The sequence below is a fragment of the Heterodontus francisci genome, chromosome 13 (genome assembly GCF_036365525.1).
Source record: "Heterodontus francisci isolate sHetFra1 chromosome 13, sHetFra1.hap1, whole genome shotgun sequence".
NCBI classification, from domain to species: domain Eukaryota; kingdom Metazoa; phylum Chordata; class Chondrichthyes; order Heterodontiformes; family Heterodontidae; genus Heterodontus; species Heterodontus francisci.
Window position 1 is genome coordinate 6,156,055 of NC_090383.1, and position 27,021 is coordinate 6,183,075.

Genomic DNA, 27,021 nt, shown 5'->3' on the forward strand with positions numbered 1-27,021 from the left:
GGTTTGTGTGGTTCTAAAATTCATCAGGTACACCATATAGGTTCCACTTGACCTCAAAGAGGATCTTAATTTTCTCAGTCGCTCATTTTTTTTCTCCAAGTCAAGTACTGTACACCAGATGTACTCGTCATCCGCTGCTCAATCCAGTTCTGCACATAAGCAGCTCTGGTTAAAAAGGTCAGGGTGTTCAGTGACCAGTCATTGTAGCCTGGAATCCTTGCTTCTTGCAGTTGCTTTCATCTTTTGCCAGAAATGCACCTCACTGCTTTTTTCTGAATCTTGCACATGGCTGAAGTAAACCCTTCCCTCATGTGCTTAGAAATCCTGATGCATGAAAAAGAACTCTTTGGACAGCTACAGGCTTAATCTGTATTGGAACTATTCTGTCAAGACAAGAAAAATAATGACCTCATAGCATCTTCAGTAGAATGCTGAAGGACTGAAGTTGAGGTTTGTCAAAACTGTGGGTATTCACATTAACAATTGGAGCAGATGCTCCCTTTATAATTTATCTAGCACATTCACAATCCTTTCTTGCACCCTATAAAGCAATAATACCTCATTTGGGGGTACCTACTATCATATCCCACAAGTTAACCCATTGTTTAAGCTGTTAGCTAGAGTGCATTTGATCCCTAGGTGATTTGCTGTGGTGAGAGAGTATCTTGCTCTTTGAAGGCACCAGGAAGACAGGGCCTTGGTTTAAACACCTCATTTGAAGAATGGCATCTTCAACAATGCATCACTCCTTCAGTACTGCATTAAATTGTCAGCCTACGTTATGTGGAGTAATGGATGAAACTGCAAATATCTGACTCTAAGGCATAAGTGAAAATAATGGATAAGCAGCCATGTCAAAACATCCTGCTTGATTGGCACCCCTTCCACCACTGGCACACAGTGGTAGCAGTTCACACCATCTACAAGATACACTACAGCTTCTGGCTAAACCTCCTTTGGCATCTTCCAAACCCGCAACCGCTATCACCTGGAAGAACAAGGGCAGCAGGTGCATGGGAACGCCACCACCTGCAAGTTCCCCTCTAAGTCACACACTGTCCTAATTTGAAAGTATCTTTTTTTTTGTCCCTGAGGCAAAATCTTGGAACTCCCTTCCTAACAGCACCTCGGGTGTACCTACCCCACATGGACTGCAGAAGTTCAAGAAGGCAGCTCACCACCACCTTCTCAAGGGCAATTAGAGATGGACAATAAATGCTGGCTTTGTCAGCGACGCCCATATCCCATGAACGAATTAAAAAACAAAGGCGGCTCACCATCACCTTCTCTAGGACAATTAGGGATGGGCAGTAAGTGCTGGCCATAGCCGGTGACGCGCACATCCCATGAGCTAATAAAAGGAGAATTACAATTTGAAGTAATTAACACACAGGAGAAATAAAAGATATGAGCAAGGTTTATAAGGAAAAATACCAGCACAGTTAGTGGTTTGAAGTATAACCATGAAATGCCTGGAATGTTGCTGCACTAAAAATAATGTGCATTTTATATCCCTCGGTTCTCTTTGCAGTATTGAACACCAAAGTGTTTTTGGTGCAGTGTAAGCATGTTCTTTTCCAGAGATGCTCTGATGTTCAAAGTAAAACATTGTACTGGTTACTGGTGTGTTCTAGTAATGTACCCTGTTCCACTATCAGTGTTGAGCAATGGTGAAAAATGTCTCTGTCCAAAATGAATGTACTTTATTTCCCATTGTATGTAAAAACATCTCCGTTCCCAAATGTAAAGTAGATTTCTGCAGTATTTTACAATAGACTCCAAGAGGAGGACTCACCATCCTTGGTTAACTAAAAAAAGTTAAAGATAGTATCAAATTTAAAGGAAAAGCATATAATTGCATAAAGATGGGTGGCAGGTCAGAAGATTGGACAGGATATAAAAAACAGCAAAGAATGACTAAAACATTAACAAGGGGGGAGAATTAGAGTATGAGAGAAAGCTAGCTAGAAATATAAAAACAGATGGTAAGAGTTTCTATAGATATTTATAAAAAAGAAAAGAGTTAACAAAGTGAGCGTTTGTCCTATAGAAAGCGAAGTCTTGGGAATTAATAATGAAAAATAAGGAGATGGCAGATGAATTGAACAGGTATTGTGCATCAGTCTTCACCATGGAGGATCCAAGTAACATCCCAGAAATAGCTGTAAATCAGGAAATGGGAGGGAGGGAGGAACTCAAGAAAGTTACAATCACCAGGGAAGTGGTACTGAGCAAATTTATAGCTGTGGACTGACAAGTCATCAGGTCCTGATGGATTTCATCCTAGGATCTTAAAAGAAGTGGCAAATAAGATAGTTGATGCGTTTGTTTTGATTTTCCAAAATTCCCTGGATTCAGAGAAGGTTCCATTAGATTGGAAAATAGCCAATGTAACTCCTTTATTCAAAAATGGAAGGAGACAAAGCAGGGAACTGCAGGCCAGTTAGCTTAACATCTGTCATGGGGAAAATGTTAGCAATTATAAAAGACGTTATAGCAGGGCACTTAGAAAAATTCAAGGTAATCGGGCAGAGTCAATATGGTTTTGCGAAAGGCAAATCATGTTAACCATTTTATTGGAGTTCTTTGAGGGAGTTACATGTGTTGTGGATAAAGGGGAACTGGTGGATGTACTGTACTAGGATTTCCAGAAGGTATTTGATAAGGTGCCACTTCAAAGGTTAGTGCAAAAAATAAAAGCTCATGGTGTAGGGGGGTAACATATTGGCATGGATAGAAGATTGGCTAGTTAACAAGAAATGGAGAGTAGGCATAAATGGGTCATTTTCTGGTTTGCAGGATGTAACAAGTGATGTGCCACAGGGATCTGTGCTGGGGCCTCAACTTTTTACAATTTATATAAATGACGTGGATGAAGGGACTGAAGGTATGGTTGCTAAATTTGCTGATGACACAAAGATAGGTAGGAAAGTAAGTTGTGAAGAGGATATAAGGAGGCTAGGAAGGAATATAGATAGGTAAGTGAGTGGGCAAAGATCTGACAAATAAGAGTATAATGTGGGAAAATGTGAAATTGTCCATTTTGGCAGGAAGAATACCAAAGAAGCATATTATCTAAATGGTGAGAGATTGCAGAGCTCTGAGATGCAGAGGGTGGCCTAATGCATGAATTGCAAAAGGTTAGTATGCAGGTTCAGTAAGTAATTAGGAAAGCTAATAGAATGTTATGGTTTATTGCGAGGGGAATTGAATACAAAAGTAGGGAAGTTATGCTTCAGTTATACACTGCATTGGTGAGATCACACCTGGAGTACTGTGTACAGTATTGGACTCCTTATTTAAAGAAGGATGTAACTGTGTTGGAAGCAGTTCAGAGAAGGTTTACTAGACTAATATCTGGAATGGGTGGGTTGTCTTGTGAGGAAAGGTTGGACAGGTTAGGCTTGTATTCACTGGAGTTTAGAAGAGTAAGAGGCGACTTGATTAACGCAGAAGATCCTGAAGGGTTTTGACAGGGTGGATGTGGAAAGGATGTTTCCCCTTGTGGGAGAATCTGGAACTAGGGGTCACTGTTTAAAAGTAAGGGGGTCGCCCATTTAAGACAGATGAGGAGAATTTTTTTCTCAGAGGGTCATGAGTCTTTGGAACTCTTTTCCTCAAAAGGCGGTGGAAGCGGAGTCTTTGAATATTTTTAAGGCAGAGGTAGATGGATCTTGATGAGCAAGGGGGTGAAAGGTTATTGGGGGCAGGCGGGAATGTGGAGTTGAGGTTACAATCAGTTCAGCCATGATCTTGTTGAATGGCAGAGCAGGCTCGAGGGGCTGAGCGGCCTACTCTTGCTCCTAATTTATATGTTCATTCCAGGGTGAATGTAGAACATTTTTGGAAGTTTGCATAAATGTTGGGGTTAATTGTTAAGTCCTTAACACAGCCTTAGTCCCAAAATGTGAGTTAAAGTAGCATTTGTACTGCTTTTACTAGCAATATGGTATTCAGATTTGTTTTTGTTTAAAACAGCTACATAACAAATATTTTTTCAAATTTTAATGGGTGATAATTTTAAATATTTTAATTTTTTTTTCTCTCCTCCCAACAGATCCCAGAAGGAAGTTCAGGAGATTCTGGAAGAGAGCGGCTAAAGACATTTACGTATGACTATTCTTATTGGTCTGCTGATTGCAGGAGTCCCAAATTTGTGTCCCAGGAAAGGGTATGTTTTTCCATGATGAGTAAATGCACTTTATTTCAGAACCCCTCCAATCACAAAAAAAAAATCAGAGGCATGGATCATCATGCAAGTTACTTAATATAAATAATGTTTGCAGGATAGAGTACACATTTGGAAAACCTTGAATGAGAAGAGAGATTATAATTTCTTTTTAAAATAGAGAAGTAGGGATATGGAAAAATTAAAAGCAAAATTGGTGGTTGTGATGTCTTGTTTTTTAAAAAAAATGGAATATCAGTGTAAGAATGCAACTCCTTGACACAAGGATGAATACAAGTGACATTGCATGTATTGCTATAGCCAAGCAACTAGTCAAAATCTTGTGCATGTGTTAAAGTTTCATTAACCTTTAGGAGTTCTGCTTCATTACCTTTTAAGGATTCCAGGAAATTTCAGAGGTTATTTTGTTTGGAGGGTTGCCTAGGGCTGGAGTGGTAGGGAGGGGGGATGGTTTGGTTGTTTACTTCTGAGACTGAGGACTGTACTTCCCTCCACTATACTGCTCAATTTGAGGCACTGTAGCAGCTAACAATCAAGGGCTAGGAGGCTTACCGCCATAACCCTACCTCAACCAGCATTCCCTCTGATTTTCAGCCCTCTATTCCTTCTCCAGCCCTGCAGGGGCAGTGGCAGCTGTGTAAATTATGGAAGGGATATGGGGCACAGAAACCGACCTGATTTCTCCATCTTCTGTCACTACCGCGGCTAACTCTAGGGATTGTCAGGAATGGGGGTGGCAGTATGCCCTAGGACAGGGTTCGCCAAACTTTTCTTTAGTGAGAGCTACTTCTGATTAGTTTTTTATGTTTTTAGTTTTAGAGATACAGCACTGAAACAGGCCCTTCGGCCCACCGAGTCTGTGCCGACCATCAACCACCCATTTATACAAATCCTACACTAATTCCATATTCCTACCACATCCCCACCTGTCCCTATATTTCCCTACCACCTACCTATACTAGGGGAAATTGCTAATGGCCAATTTACCTATCAACCTGCAAGTCTTTTGGCTGTGGGAGGAAACCGGAGCACCCAGAGGAAACCCACGCAGACACAGGGAGAACTTGCACACTCCGCACAGGCAGTACCCAGAATTGAACCCGGGTCGTTGGAGCTGTGAGGCTGCAGTGCTAACCACTGCGCCACTGTGATTTAAAAAAAAAATCAGAAAATTACGAGGCACTTAAACATATATTGAAAAAATATGGATAGATAAATGCAAACTAAATATGTAGCTATTATAATTGCATAATATATTTAATATGAAGGAAAATTGATAACTTTATTTCAGTGTAATACTTGAAACTGCATGCTGTCCTTCAGTCCTGTGAAATCTGGCTTGTAACTGGAGAGGGCAACCCTGATGGAGTCCTTCAGATGTTCGCGGCCAGTTGTGTTTGAAATTTCAACATCCATGATTCGAGTGTACGGTAACTTTTTCCCCTCAAACGCTTAGCTAACTAGCTAGCTACTCCCTTCCCGGCGTCTGGCTACTCCCTCCTGGTACAGATGCGTACCCGGGTCTGGCTGCTCCCTCCAAGTACAGACCGTTATCCGAGGGCTCGCTTACCTGGGCCTTGCTAAGGAACGACGCATCTAATTGGCCATGACAGCGGTGGATGTAAGGTCTGCTGTGATTGGAGAGCACAGGATAGTTGGTGTGGTGCTCAGTGGGAGCCAATTAGAATCAAAACAAGAGGCTGTCCAGGCCAGGTATAGGTCAAAGAGCAGAGACACATCAAATAATCTCCATTATACAGATGAGTACATTGTAATATACTACTGATAGGGTCTACATTTGCTCATGTGTAGTAGTTTTTCTTGTTTTTTCCAAAGAGAACTTTTCTTTTTAAGTGCAATTTTTCAAAGCTTTATGGGAATTACTCAGACCGACAGTGGTCTACCCATAGCTCGCATTCGATGTGTTGGTGACCCCGCCCTAGGACATTGTAAAATATATTGTTTGCCTTTTTAGAGGGGGAGGAGCCCATTAGTGGGCACCTCTTACCCACCGGTTTATCTGATGAACCTTTCAGCCAAGTCTGAGATCTAAAAGAAAAATTGGGTGTAAATCTTCAAGTCCCTTTTTAAACCTTATGGTCCTCTTCTGTTGCTGTAGAACGTATTAGGATTTTGCAGCCTGACAGTAACTGGTAACTAGATAACGATGGTTACCTGATTATAGCCTACGATGGAAAGTAAATTGGATTTATTCACTGGAAGGACAAGATTGATCCGTTTAAAAAAAAAACATTGCTGTCTGGATGTTGGCAATGCTGCAATTGTTGCTCTGAAGGCGATTGCGAGCTTCTTTTCTGAACAATTGCAATCCTTGTGCAGGTGATGATCCAATGATAATGATATGTAGTAAGTTCCAAGATTTTTATCCAGTGATTATGATCAGCGACTCTATGTCAGGATAGTGTGTGAGTTGGAAGGAAATTTGGATGTGATGGTGCTCCCATGAAATTGCTGTTCCTCTTGGTGGTAGAAGCAGCAGGGCTAGAACATGTTGAAGTAAGCTCGTGCAACCTGTGAATAGTACACTTGGCAGCCACAGCGTGCAGGTGGTGGATATTGAGTCCAGTGGCAAGAGTGCCAATCAAATGGGCCACTTTGTCCCGAATGGTATTGAGCTTCTTGAGGGTTGTGTGGCTGTACCATCCAGGTAGTTAGTATTGCTTTGCCTCATTTGAACATTGAAAATTGTGGAGAGGTTTTGAGAGGACAGTTGAGCTTGTTGTCACATAGTCCCCAGCTTTACCATGTTATTGATAGGCCAGTCCAGTAAAACGTCTGGTCAGCAATGTTTTTAGTGCGGTAACTCTGCATTGGTGCCACTGTTTAAGGTCAGGGGCAGGCGATTGTATCTTTTGTTGTTCCATATGCTAGAATGGTACCAGGGGTGAGGGACTACAGTCATGTGGAGAAGCTAGGGTTGTTCTCCTTGGGGCAGAGAAGGTTAAGAGGAGATTTGATAGAGGTGTTCAAAATCATGAACGGTTTTGATAAGGAGTGTAAGGAGAAACTGTTTCCAGTAGAAGTGTCATTAACAAGAGGACACAAAAGGATGAAGGGTCACTGACCTGAAACATTAACTTTGCTTCTCTCGCCACAGATGCTGCCTGACCTGCTGAGTATTTCCAGAACTCTCTTGGTTTTATGACACAAACTTAAAGATTAGGTAAAAGAATTTTAGGTGACATAAGACCTTTTTTTTCCCTCTTACATAGCGAGTCATTATGATCTGGAATGCACTGCCTGAAAGGTTGGTAGAAGCATATTCAATAGCAACATTCAAAAGGGAATTGAATAAATACTTTAAGGGGAAAAATAGGCTCTAGGACTTGGCATAATAATCTATTTTCTAGGAATCATTCATTACTCTCATGAAGGGGGAAAATTTACAGGACTATGGAAAGAGCAGGCGAGTAAGACTAATTGGATAACTCTTTCAAAGAGCTGACACAGGTGTGATGGGTAGAATGGTCATCTCTCATTATGTTAAATTTTCTGAAACTTGTTTAACTATTAAGGGTTAATGCTATCTTAAGAGAAAGCTTGCAAAGAAAGTTGTGCTAGTTCAACAGGATTTCAACAGAATCTCCGATCTGATTAATTACAATTGCATTTCCAGAATTTACATTGTGCCACGATTTGATGTTAAAATAACAGTGAGGCTAATGGCGCTTGCTGTTATGCAAATGCTGCGGCAACGTCTGGCAAGGGGAAGATATGCAGTTAAATACAGAAATCCGAAAGTTGCTGTCCAAGAAGTGTCGCTCGTCCGTTATTTTTGCAAATAACCGCATCTTTGTCTGCCTTAGCGTTGAAATGCATTGTATGGCGTGTTGTTGCTGTATTTGTATGGTAAATGCAAACTAAACTCGCCTCAAAGTTGGGTTTTGTCTGTTTCAGTCTAAATATCCTATTAATGGCGTAATATGTTAATTAGTCAATCAGCCCCCCATGGAACTGAAAATTAAATGTTGCAAGTATGGCGTCTCATTGCCTCAACTTTTCATTGTTGGAGATTTTAAAAATGAAAATTAAAAAAAACTGAACTGCCTTTTTTCCCCCTCTATCTTTTAATCTAATCATTTTGCTCTGCCACGCTCGCGCGCTCTCTTTCTCTCTCTCTGATTTGAAAGTGAATTTGCCCTTTCTAATTTGCACTTCCTTCTCGGTTCTTGCACTGTTAATTTCACAGTCATTCACTCTGGTTAAAGAAATACCAGTTGCTTGCTCAGACAGGTCCCGGATGCACAATTTTCTTCACTGTGCCATTATCAGATCGCACTTTCAGCAACTTGCCATGCAAATTATTTGGAAACCTGAACATGCAAGGGCAGTCTATCTAATGGCAAATGTTGATTATATGCTCTGCAAAGCAAAGTATGGCCCAATAGTTATTAAGTTGCATCATTAACATTTTGGTTTGGCTTTGTGGTTGGTGGTAAAGCTGCAGCAAAGAAAGCTGCCCACAAAGAGCTAATGTTTTCTGTGGTGTAGATTTTCTCCTTTGGCTACATTAATTTGAATCAAGTCAAGGCAATCTCCAGGCATCCAGCAAAAGTGTCATCAAGCAGGGTCGTTGTCTGCTGTCCTTCAATTCGAGGATGACATCTACGCAAGGTCGCTCGTTTCTGCCGTGAGTCTTCAGGTGACTGAGCAGACCAATTCTCGACCCACAGATCTTTGCGCATGTGGGGCAAGACATCCCATGAAGTAGTGGGATCTGGAGTGCAGGATTTGCTTCCTTTACTGCCACTCTGCCTCATCATTAAGGCGTTTGGACTTGAAGTCTGATGCAACTTGATGACTTGATGGACACGTTGTCACCATTTTGAACGATTGGTAGCAAGCTCCTCCCTGTCATCAATGTCAATGCTGCCGCGCTTCAAAGAGAGCTTCAGAGTGTCTTTGAAGCGGTTTGTTTGTCCTCCCCTGGAATGCTAGGCATTTGAGAGTTCAGAAAACAGGACCTGGCGGGGGAGATGGTTTCCAGCCATCCGGAAACAGTGTCCAGTCCATCGTAGTTGGTTTTGCAGGAGTTTTGCCTGAATGCTTGTAGAGCTGCCTTCAAGAAGGACACTAACATTTGTTCGGTCCTCCTATTGAATCCGGAGGATGCGGTGGAGGCATTGCTGATGAGCTCTTGTGTGTCGCTGATACACAGTTCAGGTCTCACTGCAGTACTTTATTTTGGCAGCACTCAAGAACAGGCTGAGTCTCTTGTATGCAGAATTGAAGAGATAGAGAGAGGCTTGCAAATCTGGTGCAGAGTGGACAACAAACACTGCAGTTATCCGCAGACTGTATATCATGTATGTCTATGGTGGTCAGTTTAGTTTTGGCATGGCGGCCATTGAGGTTAGAGTTTTCCATCTAGGCTGTATTTAATGCTCACACCAGAGGGCAGCTGATGTTTGATGAGGCAAATAGCCACAGTCAGGTAGATTGTAAATAGTATGGGGGCTATCACACAGCCTTGCTTGACCCCGGTCCAGACTTTGAAGGCGTCTGTTTCAGATCTCCCACTCAAGACAGTTGCAGTCATATCATCATGGTGCAATTGCAGGATTGTGATGAAGTTTCTTGGACATCCAGATCTTTGGAGCACAATCCACAGAGCCTCGCGATTTACTGAGTCAGTTGCTTTGGTCAGGTCGATGAAAGCAATGAAGAGTTCCTGGTGTGTTCTCAACATGTTTTTCCTGGATTTGTCTGGCAACAAAAACCATGTCGGAGGTTCCTCTGGAAAGGCTAAAGCCACATTGTGTCTCTGGGAGATTTTCCTCAGCCACAGGAAGTAGGCGATTCAAGAGAATGTGTGTCAGGATTTTCCCTGCTATGGACAAAAGGGAAATACCTCCATAGTTTTCGCAGTATAATTTATCTCCCTTCTTGATAGTTACAATTGTTGCATTCTTGATGTTGGGGAGGGTGGGGGGAGGGTTTTCCTCCCAAATCCGTAGGATGAGTGCATGGAGTTTCGAAGTGAGCAAAAGCCCACCAGCTTTGAAGAGCTCAGCTGGAATACCATTAGGGCTGCAGGCTTTGTTGTTTTCATCCATTTGCTTGTTGCAGCTCTCCCATCAATGATGGTTCATCCATGGATTCTACCACAGGATACTGGGGATAGCCTGAAGAGTATCAGCTGCCACTGTGGATTCACAGTTGAGGTGGAGTTGAAAATATTCTTTCCAGCATTGACGGATGGCATTGTCATCTTCGCGAGACACCATCCTGTGAGCAAAGAGAATTTTGTCTATTTGACCTTGGTTGAATGATGGCCCTGTTGGCTTCAGAAAAGCTTTGCATGTCATGATGGTTGGCATATTGTTGGATTACTGTGTCTTTTTCTCCCACCATTTGTCCTTTTTATTTTCCGGATTTTTCTTTGGGTGTCAGCCTTGAGCTGGTAGAATGCTGCCTTCTTAACTTCCGACTGTGGGTTGTTCTGCCAGGCAATGAAGGCTGCTTGTCTTTGTTCCAGGAGGTCCTGGTGATGACTATGTTCGAACCCAATGGTCTGGACACAGGAGTCTAATATAACTGACTTTATTTGTTCCCACTGTTCTGAAATTGACTTGGATGCGTGAAGATTTTCCAGATTGGTTGTGAGCTGCACTTGGAATTCCTCTCTTCAGTCAGGCTTCTTTAGGGCTGAGACATTGATCTTCCTCTTGGACTTTGAGTCTTGCGATGCCTTGGTGCCAGGTGAATGTTCATCACCGATCGAACAAGTCGATGATCTGTCCAGCAAGCATCAATTCCCTGCATGGATCGAGTGATAAGAACACAAGAGCAGGAGTAGGCCATTCAGCCCCTCAAGCCCGTCCCGCCATTCAGTAAGATCATGGCTGATCTGTCCAAGGCCTCAGCTCCTCTTTCGGGCCGGCTCCGCCTAACCCTCGACTCCCCGAGATTTCAAAAATCTATCTACCTCCTCCTTAAATACATAAAGTGACCTAGCCACCACAACTCTGAGGCAGAGGATTCCAGAGATTCACTATCCTCTGAGAGAAGAAATTCCTTCGCATCTCAGTTTTAAATGTGTGCCCCCTTATTCTGTAACTATGTCCCCTAATTCAAGATTCCCCCACTAGTGGAAACATCTTCTCAACATCTACCCTGTCAAGCCCCCTTAAAATCTTATATCTTTCTGTAAGATCACCTCTCATTCTTCTAAACTCCAATGAATAAAGGCCTAACCTGTTTAACCATTCTTGATAAGACAACCCCTTCATCCCAGGAATTAGCCCAGTGAACCTTTTCTGAACTGCCTCCAATGTTAGTATATCCTCCTTTAAATATGGGGACCAAAACTGAACGCAGTAATCCAGGTGTGGCTTCACCAACACCCTGTACAGTTGTAACAAGACTTCCCTATTTTTAAACTCTAACCCCCGAACAGCAAAGGCCAAAATTCCATTTGCCTTCCTAATTACTTGCTGCACCTGCATGCTAACCTTTTGTGTTTCATGCACAAGAACACCCAGATCCCTCTGTACTGCAGTATTTTGTAGTCTTTCTCCATCTAAATAATCTGCCTTTTTATTCTTCCTACCAAAGTGGATGACCTCACACTTTCCCACATTGAACACCATCTGCCAAGTTTTTGCCCACTCACTTAACCTATCTATATCCCTTTGCAGATTCTTTGTGTCCTCATCACAACATGCCTTCACACCTATTTTTGTATTGTTGGCAAATCTGGATACACTACACTCTGTCCCTTTCTTGAAGTCATTAATATGGACAGTAAATAGTTGAGGCCCTAGGACCGATCCTTGTGGCACCCCACTAGTTACTGCTTTCCAACCTGAAAAAGACCCATAGATCCCGACTGTCTGCCTTCTGTGTGTTAGCCAGTCCTCAATCCATGCCAACACATTACCCCCAATACCCTGAGCTCTTATTTTGTGCAATAACCTTTGATGTGGCACCTTACCAAATGCCTTCTGAAAATCCAAATACACTACATCTACTGGTTCCCCTTTATCCACTCTGCTTGTTATATCCTCAAAGAACTCTAACAAATTTGTCAAACGTGATTTCCCTTTCATAAAACCATGTTGACTGTGTTTGATTGCATTATGTTTTTATAAATGTCCTGCTATTTCTTCCTTAATAATGGACTCTAGCATTTTCCTAATGACAGAGGTTAAGCTAACTGGTCTGTAGTTTCCTGCTTTCTGTCTCCCTCCTTTCTTGAATAGGGGTGTCACATTGGCGGTTTTTCAATCCGCTGGTACCCTACCGGAATCCAGTGAGTTTTGGTATATTATGACCAATGCCTCCACTATCTCTGCAGCCACTTCTTTTAAAACCCTTGGATGCAGGCCATCAGGTCCTGGTGACTTGTCTGCCTTTAGCCCCATCAGTTTGTCCAGCACCTTTTCCCGTGTGAGAGAGATTGATACAAGTTCCTCCCTCCCATTTACACTTTGCTCATTTATTATTATTGGGATGTTTATAGTGTTCTCCACCGTGAAGACCAATGCAAAATATTGGTTTAAATTATCTGCCATTTCCCTGTTCCCTGTTATTAATTCCCCAGTCTCAAACTCTTAAGGGTCCCACACTTACTTTAGCTACTCTCTTCCTTTTAGTATACCCGTAGAAGCTCTTGCTGTTTGTTTTTATATTTCTTGCCAATTTACTCTCATCATTTACTCGGTGGCGCAGTGGTTAGCACCGCAGCCTCACAGCTCCAGCGACCCGGGTTCAATTCTGGGTACTGCCTGTATGGAGTTTGCAAGTTCTCCCTGTGTCTGCGTGGGTTTTCTCTGGGTGCTCCGGTTTTCTCCCACAAGCCAAAAGACTTGCAGGTTGGTAGGTAAATTGGCCATTATAAATTGCCCCTAGTATAGGTAGGTGGTAGGGCAATATAGGGACAGGTGGGGATGTGGTAGGAATATGGGATTAGTGTAGGATTAGCATAAATGGGTGGTTGATGGTCGGCACAGACTCGGTGGGCCGAAGGGCCTGTTTCAGTGCTGTATCTCTAAACTAAACTAATCAATTTACTCCCTCTTTGTTAGTTTTTTAGTCATCCGCTGCTGGTTTCTAAAAAAATTCCCAACCCTCTGGCCTACCACTCGTTTTTGCCACTTTGTACACCTTTGTTTCTGATTGTACGCCTTTGTTTTTGATACAGACATCACTTAGATCTTTGAGTTGCACAATGACGTAATCCTGGAGGTGCCAGTGCTTTGATTTAATTTGCCTCCATGTGGTTTTGTATTCCTCCTTTTGGCAGAAGAGGGTGTTTGTTATAATGAAGTCTCATGCTCAGCACACTTTGTTAGCAAGAGGACACCATTTGCATTGGCTTTTCCCACCTTGTTTTTCCCCAATGGTTCCTCTGCAGGTATCTCAGTCACGGCCAACCCTGGCATTAAAGTCCCCCAAAAGGATGGTCTTTTCTTTTGGGATGGCAGTGAGGACCTCTTCAAGGTCCGAACAGAATTTTTCTTAACATCTTCATCGGAGTCAAGGGTCGGGGCATAAGTGCTGATGACTGTGGCATATTGATTACAGTTGCAGCTGTAGGTGTCTTGAGTCTTTCATTTATGCAGCTGGGGAGTTCTGGCAGTGCCTATTTTGGATGGCAAAACCAACTCCCTGGACACGAGTCGTTGTCAGCTTTTCCTTTCCAGTAGAAGGTGTATCTCCTGGCTTGTTCCTTCAGCTGCCCCTCCCCAGGAAGGCGGGTCTCACTGAGGACGGCGATGTCAGTTTGGAGTCTTGTTGGCTCACATGATACAATTGCAGTTCTTCTTTCCGATGCTCACTCTTGAGATTATCCAAGAGTGTTCTGACATTCCAAGTTGCAAAATTTAAAGTTTTCTTTCTTTGACCATGAAAATGGCAATCCTGTAGGGTGTGGTTCCCCAGCCAGGAGAAAGTGGGACAGCCTATTTTAGGGCACCTTTTCTGGCCCCCTCCCCATTTGGGAAGAGCAGAGGGAATCCTGAAGAGGACTGCTCAGTCCCAGATGCTCTTGCCCAAAGGCACCTCTGTCCCAACACAGGTGTCCAACAACCTTCATGTATCTGTTGCCTGTGTGCAGATTCTTGACTACTTACTCCCAGGTGCATAGCCCTGCCGCTGTCGCCAATTCTCCACCGCCGTAGGACTTGGCAAATGGACCCTGGTAGAAGCCTGCACTTGACTTTGTTTAACATGGGGACCGTGGGGCACCGTTATTCTGCACATGATCTTGAAGGATTGGTGGTCAGATTTCGGTGGCGCGCCAAATCACAATGACCGGGACCACCTTGCCACTGCAGCTGCCTTTGCAGCCAGTGAGACGCACTGTCTTCCTTCGCCTGTTCTGCCGTTGAGGACTTTTTGGACCACATTTTGTCTGACACCTCCCCCCCCCCCCCCCCCCCCCCCCCCCCCCCCAACGACTTTGTCACCATGGGTGGCCCTACCAGGAGCAAGGAGCTCCCAACGGCATCGCTCAAGGGATCGTTGGAGCGCACGAGCCTCTCCACCAAGTCAAGGTAGTGATTCATGGAGGGCCAAGCAGCCAGTCGCATTGTAGAATTCTCAGACAGCACATCAGAAAGTGAAATGCACTGATTATCTTTCACTTTTTAAAATAAATTTTACAAAAAGCGAAATAAAGTTTGGGACATGCACATTAGAAGCCGAAATATCATAAACTTTAAAAAAGAATTATTGAAAATCTATGCTTTTTTTGGAAAAATGTTGGCATTACACAAATATAAAATTAATTTTCCAGGGTCAGAGGTTGTTCAGTAGTTATGTCTTAGTATGCTGTTAAAAACCCACTTACGCCTCATTAATAAAGTGTAGCTTTTTCAGGGTTTTTTCACAGCGATATTACAGCATAAAAGAGTAAATTCTTTGTCAGTTCAGTGATTTCTAAAAGATTGTCATTTGCAGGACCTTCAACAATGCATCCTGTGGAGGAGCAGGACATCTCTGACAGCATCTTCTGGATTTCCATGTTTAGCTGCATGTGCCTAGACTCCAGACGTTGCTGTCAGTTTAGAGGAGTATGACGGCGAGAGCTGACAGTTTCACTGACATTCCTACCGCAAAATCCAGGTCATTGTGACTGAAATAATATAAGTGGCTTTCAAGATTAAAGGGATTGACATTGAATGGCATTAGCAAAGGACAGGCAGCAAACCATGTGCCCTTTTTAGCCAAGGAATATTAGAACTGATATTACAAGGCTGTGTCAGTAGTGCACTGCGTGGTGAAAGAAGTGGGGGATGGCCAGGAGGCCAGAGTTGGAGGAACAATGAGTTCTTGGAGAGTTGTCGGGCTTGGGGAGGTTACAGAGAGAGGGAGGAGTAGCACTTGAATGGTGGTAAACAAGAAATGAAAACAAAAAAAAATGAAGGATTTAGTTTTAAGCTGACAAAATAAAAGGAGGAAATATAACCTTCCATCATCAGTAGTCCATAATTAGTATCCTGATCATTTGTTTTCTGCCAGTTGCCATACCAATAACCAGATATTGTGGTACAAAAACAGTGATTGAATTGCTATATTCTGTTCTGTGTTACAAGTTGAGGTGTGCTGTGATAGCTCCAAAATGTAAGGGATTAATCTATAATAATAACACTGTTTTTGTTTGTCCAGACTGTTTTGATTGGTCAGTTTAAGGGGCATGTCTGTTGGTGGGTTTATTTGGCAGGGCAGTGCCTGGCACAGGCAGAGGCATGTGGGCGTGAGGAGGACTGGAGTGTCTGATGTGGCATGTGGCTGCCAAAGGGTGGCTGTGGGGAGGGAGTATTGGTGGAGGAAAAAAAACAGTGGCAATTAAGGGAGCGCAACAGCAATGTTACCCTGGTGGAAGAGCTTGTTCGGTGGTGGGATGGGATTAATGGGAGGGATGGGGATGATATGGGATTGTTGAAAGGAATGAGATGGGGATGGCATAAGAGGGGCGGGTGGTATGATGGAATTGGTTAAATGTGGTAAAATGGCGGGGACAGTTATTTGATACAACTTCTTAATCGAAAGCTATCATTTGAGCTAAAAATGAAGATTCGCTAGATTTGAATGGAAATTTTTTTAGAAAAGCTGTTGGGTGAATTAAAAGAATACATCAACGTTGATTCTATAGACAAAGAAGATGTTAACAGTCTATACCCTCCAGAGTTTCTACATCGTCTAACTCCCATGGATGTGCCACCGTACAAACATAGACTCAAGGAAAGAACAGTTATAATGTTGCTTCGAAATTTGAATCCTAAACCAGGCTTTGTCATGGAGTAAGATTGGTAGTTCAGAAGCTGTTACTTCAATGATAGATGCTGAAATTATAACAGGCAGATTTGTACCTTGAATAATATTGAGGCCATCAGATGTCAACCTGCCTTTTCAACTCGGGAGAAAACGGTTTCCAATTAGACTTTCATACTCTCTGACTATAAACAAATCACAAGGCCAAGCTCTTGACAAAATTTGTTTTTATATTCCTAGGCCTATTTTATGTTGCTTTTTCCAGAGTGAGAAGTTTTGATTCTGTTAAAGTCTTTGGTGAAAGAATAGCTAAAAATTCTGTATTAAGGAGGTACTGTTGCAATAAAGATACTAATTTGACCTCCTGTTTTGCAGGTTTCTGCTAGTTCTTGTTTACTTTAAGCTTCATTTTGAAATTTTTCACAAAGGCAGCAAAAAACCAGCAACAAATATTTGAGTTGCTGGTGATAGTTATGGTGTGGATTATGTAGACTGGCTGAGTATCATTTATAAAGTTTGTACAGTATTGTTGACATGTCAAGTGTGAAGCAATGGTTACTGGGCTTCATAGCCCTGTGGCAGCATGAGCAGTAGACATTTCTGCTACTAGGAGCTGAAATGTAGCCCACGCGGGGGAATAAAAGGTGGTCTTAGCATCCTATAATACAGCGCTGAAGGAGACCATTCAACCCATCGTGCCTGTACCAGCTCTTTGGTAGAACGTTCCAATTAATCATACTCCTTTGCTCTTTCCCCATAGCTGTGTTTTTTTTTTAAGTTTCCCTTTAAACATTTATCTAACGCTTTTTAAAATATTATTGAATCTGCTTCCGCCACCCTTTCAGGCAGTGCATTCCAGAACACCATAACTTCCTCATGTTGCCTCTGGTTTAATTGCCAATCATCTTTTATTAATAAAATGAGAGGAACAAAAGTATAACCTACAAAATTCAGGTCGAAGAGGTTGAGTCTGTGTCTTGCCTAAAACAAAAAATAAGAATGTAGTGGCATGGAGTGAAACAAGGTCAGAATAGCTTTTGAGGGTGGAGGAGAAAGGGGGAAAAGCAATTGTAAAATGGACTATGTGGGCTACTTTTGCTTCCTCCTTTACAGGAGTGGCTGTGGCCTGCTTTATATATTTTTTTCAAGCCATAGAACATTTAAATTTTAACTGCAGAAGCTCGCCGTTTTGCAGGCTTCTTTCTTAGCTGTCTACCTTGCTTATTTACTGCACAGTGGTGGCAGTGAACGGAATAATGTGAACAAAAAAATCCACTTTCCGGTGAGCTGTCCCATGAATCCCGCATCTTCTCAGACAGTGGGAAACTTGACTTTAATGGATGCAATGATGGTTTTGTGTGCTACTGTGCACTAAAGTGGGAAATTGGATAGTGGGCCACTAGTGCTAGAAAGTCCAGTATAGATGGCCAAGGCTACAAGTATATGAGTACATTCTCTTACTGAGCTTAAATTACCAACCATTGCAATGACATGCATATAAGATGAACCACTACTTCAAACCCCCAAATGGTGACCTAAATTTATCGTGAAGTGCAAGTACGTTTGGTATTGAAAAATAACTCCTCATTTGGTAAAAAGTGTGTACAAGTTCCTTATGCAAAAGTGAAATGGTTGAAGATAGTTTCAAATTTTTGTGTTCCGACATTCTACCTCTTAATTCTAAATCCTAAAAACTTTCATGCCTATACTTGTTATAGTCCTTGGTTTGATATTGTTTAAGAGCTTACAAGTTTCATGTACTTGAGGCACTGAGCATCACACACTGAATACTGTGTATATGGACCATTCACTGATGTATTAATTAAGTTTTGGGGGTGGGTACAGAGAGGGCTCTTATGATAGCCCTGATGTGAGTGTCCAAACTTTGCTGACTGTTTGACTGTTTTGATAAAAGCTGTTTTTTGCATGACTGTTCAGTAATTTTTGCCGTTCACATAAAGGGCTAAGTACTTTGTACTTTAGAACAAATTAAGCCACTTAGATTAGCCTTTATTCGGGAAGACAAGTAGTATAAATATCTATCCCTGTCATGGAAAATATGTTTCTTTCTTTTCTTGAAGGTTTTCAAGGATCTTGGCACTGATCTCCTTAAAGCTGCCTTTGAAGGCTACAATGCATGCATATTCGCTTATGGCCAAACTGGATCAGGCAAATCATATACAATGATGGGAAACCCGGTAAGACATTAGCAGTATGGGATGGGTACAATGGGCAGCTTTTCCAGTGGTGTAGGCACAGAGCCTGTTTTGGGGAACCAGTTCTCCTCCACTTTGATGCCAAATGCTGTGTTTTGGCAGACAATTCAGGGTTTGGTCTAAAATATCCTTGCCAAAAACAAATAATGGTTTTATGTGAATACCTTAATGCATTGAAATAAAACTTAGTGCAATTTTCCATTTGAAAATCTATAAAAGCTACATTCGCCTTAAAGATTCTAATTTCCTGAAAAAAATCTTTTCAATTAATCAACACGACCTAGCCTTTTTAACTCCCTGCTGACTCTATCTGATTACATGTCTAAATTTAATGTACTAAATGTTCTGTAATTTCATGTTGTATTTTGGGTTCTAGAATTTAATCTTCAATTTAGGAAAAGTTTGACTGGCCTGTAATTTCCTGGCTTATTTTGTTTTCTCTCATCTTGAACAGATGTGTAACATTGCCACCATTCAGCCCCCTCCCGCACCCCCCAACCTTAATTAGTATTTTGGAGTGCATCTAATGTGGGCTGGTTGCTTCATTTCTATGTTTTGCCCCCTTTTTTTAATGTAGTGCGGTAATGACTCTTGCACAAACATCTCAGATATTTCTACAGTTGTATTTTCACCTTTCTCTATAAAATTGGGCAAAATAGTTAAAACTGTCATTCCATCATTCTCAAGTAAAGATAGCCATCCTGCTCCTTTCTTGTCTATTCTCTTACCAGTCATAAAAACCCTTGTTGTTTGCCAATCTTCTTGCATACTCCCTCTTAATCTCCTTTTGCTTCCATTTTATATATTTTATAATTCTTGTTTTTTCTGCATTATCCTCATATCGTTATAATGCAGCCTGTCTCTTGCATGGCACCCCTCCCTTTTGGCATAACCCTTTAACCCTTTGTGAGTGGGGAAAAAATGACTAATGCAGAAAAAAATCTATGAAGAATTATAGAAACCTGCACCTTGTATTTAAGTGTCTCAATCTGCTGTTTTATCTGCCACACTTTTTGCAAACAACTAATCTGGGCTATATCATCTTTCATCCTACTGAAATTGGTTAATTTCCAGCCCAGCACCTTAATTTTAGACTCTTCATTTCTTCTACTGTTTTTATTGTGAAGCTAATTAAGTTATGGGTGCTATTGCGTAAGTTTTCCTTTGCCTTCAGGTCACTTTTTTTGTTGTTCAAAATTGTTACCTACAAACAGATCTAGCACTGCATTGTTCCTTGCTGGATGTCTAACATATTGATTAAGGAAACATTCCTTGATGCATTCTAAGAACCCCTCCCTATTTATCACAACAAACCTCTGTCTTATAAGTAGGCTACTTCATAATTGGAAACCTTTCTAAATTCCCTATACATCTCATCCTTTTTCTTTCTCACTGTTTGGTGGTTCTGTTCTTCTAATATGGTAACAGATTCTTTATTATCTTTTTAGCTCCACTCAGACAGCTGTGATTAATTACTTTTCTAATGGCTGCAGTCTCACTTTATGACTAAAGTATTTTTTAAAATTATTATCTTTTCTGGAAATTTTGTTGTTGCGGCTATTTATGTCCCTAGTCTCAACTGACAAGTTTTTATTAAGCATCAGGTCCCTCCATTCTAATTTGAATCTCACTCCCTGACACTTTTGTCAATGCTTTGTATATTTGCATGTAAACACTGCAATCCTGATCCATTCACACTTCAGGTGCTCGTTTCTATTTATTTTCTTAGCTCAAAGAGAGAGAACAAAAGACTTCTATTTTCTCTAAAGTATGTCTCTCCATACCGTCATTAGGGTTGACTATTTTGGACTCCTTTTCTCACTTCTATACCTCTTTCTTGCTGTCCCATAAGCTCTAAGATTTGCTTCTTGGCTGTGCCTTACTAGTTGAACTCTTCTCTTTTCTTTTTTTCTTTTGGGCCTCCTTATCTCGAGAGACAATGGATATGCGCCTGGAGGTGGTCAGTGGTTTGTGAAGCAGCGCCTGGAGTGGCTATAAAGGCCAATTCTGGAGTGACAGGCTCTTCCACAGGTGCTGCAGAGAAATTTGTTTGTTGGGGCTGTTGCACAGTTGGCTCTCCCCTTGCGCCTCTGTCTTTTTTCCTGCCAACTACTAAGTCTCTTCGACTCGCCACAATTTAGCCCTGTCTTTATGGCTGCCCGCCAGCTCTGGCGAATGCTGGCAACTGACTCCCACGACTTGTGATCAATGTCACACGATTTCATGTCGCGTTTGCAGACGTCTTTATAACGGAGACATGGACGGCCGGTGGGTCTGATACCAGTGGCGAGCTCGCTGTACAATGTGTCTTTGGGGATCCTGCCATCTTCCATGCGGCTCACATGGCCAAGCCATCTCAAGCGCCGCTGACTCAGTAGTGTGTATAAGCTGGGGGTGTTGGCCGCTTCAAGGACTTCTGTGTTGGAGATATAGTCCTGCCACCTGATGCCAAGTATTCTCCGAAGGCAGCGAAGATGGAATGAATTGAGACGTCGCTCTTGGCTGGCATACGTTGTCCAGGCCTCGCTGCCGTAGAGCAAGGTACTGAGGACACAGGCCTGATACACTCGGACTTTTGTGTTCCGTGTCAGTGCGCCATTTTCCCACACTCTCTTGGCCAGTCTGGACATAGCAGTGGAAGCCTTACCCATGCGCTTGTTGATTTCTGCATCTAGAGACAGGTTACTGGTGATAGTTGAGCCTAGGTAGGTGAACTCTTGAACCACTTCCAGAGCGTGGTCGCCAATATTGATGGATGGAGCATTTCTGACATCCTGCCCCATGATGTTCGTTTTCTTGAGGCTGATGGTTAGGCCAAATTCATTGCAGGCAGACGCAAACCTGTCGATGAGACTCTGCAGGCATTCTTCAGTGTGAGATGTTAAAGCAGCATCGTCAGCAAAGAGGAGTTCTCTGATGAGGACTTTCCGTACTTTGGACTTCGCTCTTAGCCGGGCAAGGTTGAACAACCTGCCCCCTGATCTTGTGTGGAGATCACCTCTTCTCCACTCTTCTCTAAAGTGCTTTATTTACCTGCTCAGCGAGGACATTGGCACCAATTTGGTTAGCTGAAGCCCATTTCAGCTTTAGAGCTTCTTATGCCCTAGAACTCATTCAGTATCCTGGAAACAAGAGTCCTTTTTTTCAAAACTATCTTTCAGCCCACATTGATATGCCTAATTTGCTTCACTAATGGAATTGGTATTGAGCTGTTATTTTGACACATTTTTTAAGGTTTGCATTGATGATAGCAGGAAAGCTCAATAATTGAATACATGAAAAGGTAAAACTTGGAATTGAACAACCTTTTCTTCTCTGGATCATGTATAATCTCCTGTACATTCTATTTTAGGAAGATGTAGGCCTGATACCTCGAATTTGTCAAGGGTTATATGACAGAATTGCTGGAAAGTCTAGATGGGATGAAGCTTCATTTCGCACAGAAGTAAGGTAGGAAACTGGAATATTTTTGCTTTAATTATGTCTCCTCAGACTTCTGTATTATATGCCATTTCCTGACTGATGCAAAGAAGTGTACCAAGTTGACTGAAACCTCATTTTGAGAAATAAATGGTTCAGTGCACCTTGCCCTCTGACTTTATTAGAAGAAGTTACCAGGGTGGCTGTTGAAAGTGAAACACTATTTCAGGAAATGCTTTAGAGATATCAGTTGAGACCAGTTGTAGGGGACAGAGGAAGATGATTCATCTGGTATAGTTGATGGAAATGCCTGATGTGGAGACTGTATCCAAGAATTGAACTTAAAAAATTGAATGTTTCCATTTTCAACATGCTGTTGCACAATTTAATCACAAAAAAAATCCCAATTCATTTTTTTTTTAGAAAAGCAAATACAAATTAAGACATGAAAACAGAAGGTGTTAGAAATACTCCAGTCTGGCAGCATTTGTGGAGAGAAGAACAATGTTAATGTTTCAAGTCTCTGACCTTTCACAGACCTGAAACATTAACTCTGTTTCTTTCTCTGCAGATGCTGTCAGACCTGAGTATTTCCAGCACCTTCAGTTTTTATTTCAGATTTCCAGCATCCACAGTATTTTGCTTTTAATTCAAATTAAGACCATGTATTGTTACATGTTTGGATTTTGCTATATAATGCATGCAAAATTAAGATCTTTCATACTTTATGGCAGAAAACATGCCTGTTTTGCAAAGGTGCTCCATTGTTTGGAGATGAGCTGACTCTTTGAATATCGAAAGGCTATTTTAGTTTTGAAAGGGACATTTTACTCTTCCATAAATGAAGTAATGATCCAATAGAAAGCATGGAACAATGAAATCCTTTCCAGGCATAATCCAGTATATCCAAATTGTTCATAGTCTTGTAATTATATTTGATCTTGATCTGATTTTTTAATTCTGTATGCTGTTTATCACCAAGATTGTTTACTTTCACCTCCACAACGTTGCCTGCCTTGCCCTTATTGAGCCCCTCTGTCACTGAAACTTGAAATGCTTAGATGTACTCTTCAACTTCTGGAGTCAAAAGTTTCAGTGCCCGTTCGCTGGCCTCCCATCTTCCTCTCTTTGTAAAGTTCAGTTTGTCCAAATCTCTACTGTTCATGCCCTGCCCCACACTAAGTCTCGTTCTTTGATCATCCCCATCAGTAACCACCACCAGCACATTATCTCTCACAGTATTCTATTTAAATTACAAGTTGTTGTTCTTGTCTGTAAATTCTTCTGTGCCTTTGCTCCACCATATCTCTGCAAGCTCTTCCAGTTTGGAACCCTTCTCAAATGCTTTGCTCCTCTGATTGTGGCCTTCTATCTATGTGCCACTATTGGCATGAGATCTTTCCATTGCATTGGTTCTGCTCTCTGGAGCACTCTCAGTGAACTTCCTTGTTTCCATCTCTCTTTCCACCTTTTTATTTAAAATAAAAAAGCTAAGGTGCCAGCTTTGACTTGGTGATACTCTCGCCAATGAGTCAGATGGTTGTGGCTTTTATCTCCACTCCATAGACTTGAGCACATAATCCAGGATGACCCTTCAGCGCAGTACCGTGGGAGTGTTGTCTTTTGATTGAGACATCAACCAAAGCTCCAGTCTGCTCTCTTAGGTGGATGTAAAAGATCCTGTGGCATTATTCAAAGAAGAATAGGAGAGCTCTCCTGGTGTCCTGAGCCAACATTTGTCCTTCAACTAACATCAGTAAAATAGAACTATCTGATCATTTATCTGTGTTTGCTGCTGTTTGTGGGAGCTTTCTGTGAGCATATTGGCTGCTATGTTTCCCTACATTACAACAGTGGTTGCATTTCAAAACGTAATTCATTGGCTGTAAAGCACTTTGGAACATCCAGAGGTTATGAAAGGTTTTATAAATGTAAGTTCTTTTCCAAAACCCATTTCTTCAGCCTCATGATTTCTTTACTGATGTTTCCCTTGCTTAGCATTCATTCTCAAACTGTGCGAGTAATGAACTGTGTTACTTTGCGGGTCTCGGGGAGCTCTCAAGCCACAAGAGCAGATACAGCAGACCAAGGTATGGGTTGGAAAGGATCCTCTGATGGTCATGATGTTTGGGACGTGCAGAATTAAGTTTGTAATTTGCCAAAGTAATAAAAAAAACATTTTCTTTCACAAAAACAGCTACTTGGAGATTTATAATGAACGAGTAAGGGATCTGCTCAGGAGAAAATCAAGCAAAACCTACAATTTAAGAGTAAGGGAACATCCAAAGGAAGGTCCATATGTAGAGGGTAAGAATATATTTCTAACAGGAAATTCAAACTTGGAATACATTAGTCCTGTATTGAGTGTTTTGATTTGAATGGGGATACTTGAACCATCTTAAAAAGAAAAAATTCTGATCTGAATTGATAGATACAAGAGGATCGGCATCGTCTTTTATGATGTCAAATGTGTTTATATAATCTCATGCATGATGTATTAATTTCGTATAAAATTTGAAGTCGGGGCCTTTCACCAGAAAGAAAATAACGGAGTGCAATGTGATAATAAATAAGGACTAAAACCCAGGTGTGGCTTTTGTTTTAGTAGGAATAGTAATTGGGATTAAGAATAAAAAATCCACTTCAGCCAAAACACTTATCTAGGACACTAACAAACCCATACATGACCTCTTGCATACAAGCAAGCTAAACCTTGCTGTTACATAAGGAAGATTGCTGATTAGAGTGATTAACTTAATTTCAGTGGGTGTCCAACCTGTGTTCTGTGTCTTGGGATGGTAGAATATAAATCCACACATGAAGTTCATACCCTGAATTTTGGTTCCTCTGTGAATGAGCTGGGGGGGGGGGGGGGGGATCGCTGCCAGATGGGGATTTGATGCTTCCTTGTAAGGGTGAAGGGATCAAGTTTAGCTTTGCGTTGCAAAATAATGTTTTGGTATTTGCCAACTGCAATGCACGAGAATGTCCGGCACTATTTTCTGGTTCCCTCTTCCTTTTACTCCATCCACTGCATAATAAAAATGTTTCTAACTATAGTGTAATTGTAACAGCAGCATTTCAGTGCTGGATATCTGGTTCATGTGGATCTGGAATTGATGTTGCTGATTTCCCATGTTGTGAGTGACCAGGAGGAAGCAGTTTGTATGCCACGGCATTAACATTAGCTTGAAGTTATCAGGATTTTCAAACATAGATGTGTGACATGAAAAAACTATAGGAGGGAACATATAGGAGGGAAACTCCTGCACTTAATTTTAGTGGGCGTCCAATGCCGTTGCTCACAGTGAGTAGTAGCATATGGTGTTTTGGCATGAAGTAAGTGTTATGCTATGTAATGTGCAATGTTATTGGGATTCTTGATTTAGGGTAACTGTACAATTCAAATTCTATTTTTATTGTATAATACTTTAAAATTTTTACTAACATTTTGAGGATTGAATGCAGCGATCCTGCCCATTTTTCTGTATGAAAGCTATTAAGTCAGTATCCTTGATGATGGTATATTCCTTTACTTATGTGCTCTATTTTTTATCTTGTACCCTGTGTTTTAGAGGTTGGATATGGGCAGAGCATGGGTACCCAGGAGGAAGGGAAAGAGCAAGTGGTCGGCAAACTTGAGTTGGGTGGAAGTGAAACAGGGGGTGGACGTGAGGGACACTTGAGTGTGGAAGTGTGAAAGAGGTGCATGTCTTGAGGGGTAGGTGTGGTGCTGATGGGCAGAGAAAGAAGGTTGTAGCAGTGGATAATAAAGCAAGTGTACAGACTATCACATTACATTTTGATACCAGATTTTGATTTGAATAAGAATTTAGCTTCATATTTTTCGATTAGTCCAAACTTCATATTTATCATACAACAACAAAACATTTTTTTAAAAATTTGTTCTCTGGATGTGGGCAATGCTTCAAGACCACGTTTTCCCCATTTCCAGTTGCCCAGAAAAGATGGTGGGACACTTTCTTGAACTGCTGCAGTCCTCATGATGATGGCACTCTCATAGCGGTGTTGGGTAGGAATTTGAAGAATATTGACTTAGTGACAATGAAGAAAGATTGATATATGTCCAGGTCATGATGGTTTGTGACTTGAAAACAATGGTGTTCCCACAGCGTTACTGTTCTTCTCGGTGGTAAAGGTTTCAGGGTAAGACATGCTGATATAGTCACCTTGGTGAGTTGCTGCAGTGTGTCCTATAGATAGTACATACTGTTGTCTCAGTGTGCCAGGGTGGAGGAGCTCGATATTGAGTTCAGTGGCAGGGGCACCAGTCAAGCAAACTGATTTGACTTGGATGGTGCTGAGCCACTTTTGAGCTGTGACTGCAACCATTCAGGTAACTGGTGAGCAATCCATCATACTTCTGATTTACGTTTGTATTTTGTGGACTGGCTTTGAGGGACTGGGAAGGGAACCAATTGTTGCAGAGTACCCAGTTTCTGCCATGTTCTTGTAGCCACGGTGTTAATGTCGCTGGACTTGTTGAACTTCTAACCAATGCTGCCCAGCCTCTCCAAATATTGTTGACCATGGATATGCCATTGATGGTTAGGGGAGGTGATTAGACTTTTAAATGTGATAGTGATCATGATTTCTTGGCACTTGTGTGAATGTTACCTCTGAATTGTCAGCCCTAACCTAGAAGTTGTCCTGCTGTAGGTAAGAAATTTCAAAGAGGCAAACAAAATACGAGCAGCAAGTAAAATCTACCACTATAAGAACAGAAGCTTAGCAATCATAGTTTTAAAAAAAATACTTTGACAGCCCATTTTTTTCTTCAGTTTGTTAAATATTGATGAGGTTTATAACATAGCAAAAGCATAAAAGATTGCATAATTCATATTAACATGACTAAACTTATCTATAAAATTCCTTTTGTGCCTTTTCTATCCCTTCATTAGCATTTTACTCAGAGGTCTGAACCTTTCCGAAGCC

At 41.6% G+C, this 27,021-nt stretch overlaps 1 protein-coding gene across 5 annotated transcripts in view; it reads left to right on the forward strand.

Moving 5' to 3' along the window:
- kif16ba (kinesin family member 16Ba) overlaps positions 1-27,021 on the forward strand; it is a 167,700-nt gene that overhangs the window by 16,859 nt on the left and 123,820 nt on the right. For all 5 annotated transcript variants that reach the window (XM_068044302.1, XM_068044306.1, XM_068044307.1 and 2 more), the window contains exons 3-6: positions 4,058-4,171; positions 18,511-18,627; positions 21,998-22,095; positions 24,263-24,372. In XM_068044302.1, coding sequence (XP_067900403.1) covers positions 4,058-4,171; positions 18,511-18,627; positions 21,998-22,095; positions 24,263-24,372 — 439 coding nt within the window. The remainder of the gene's footprint in view (positions 1-4,057; positions 4,172-18,510; positions 18,628-21,997; positions 22,096-24,262; positions 24,373-27,021) is intronic.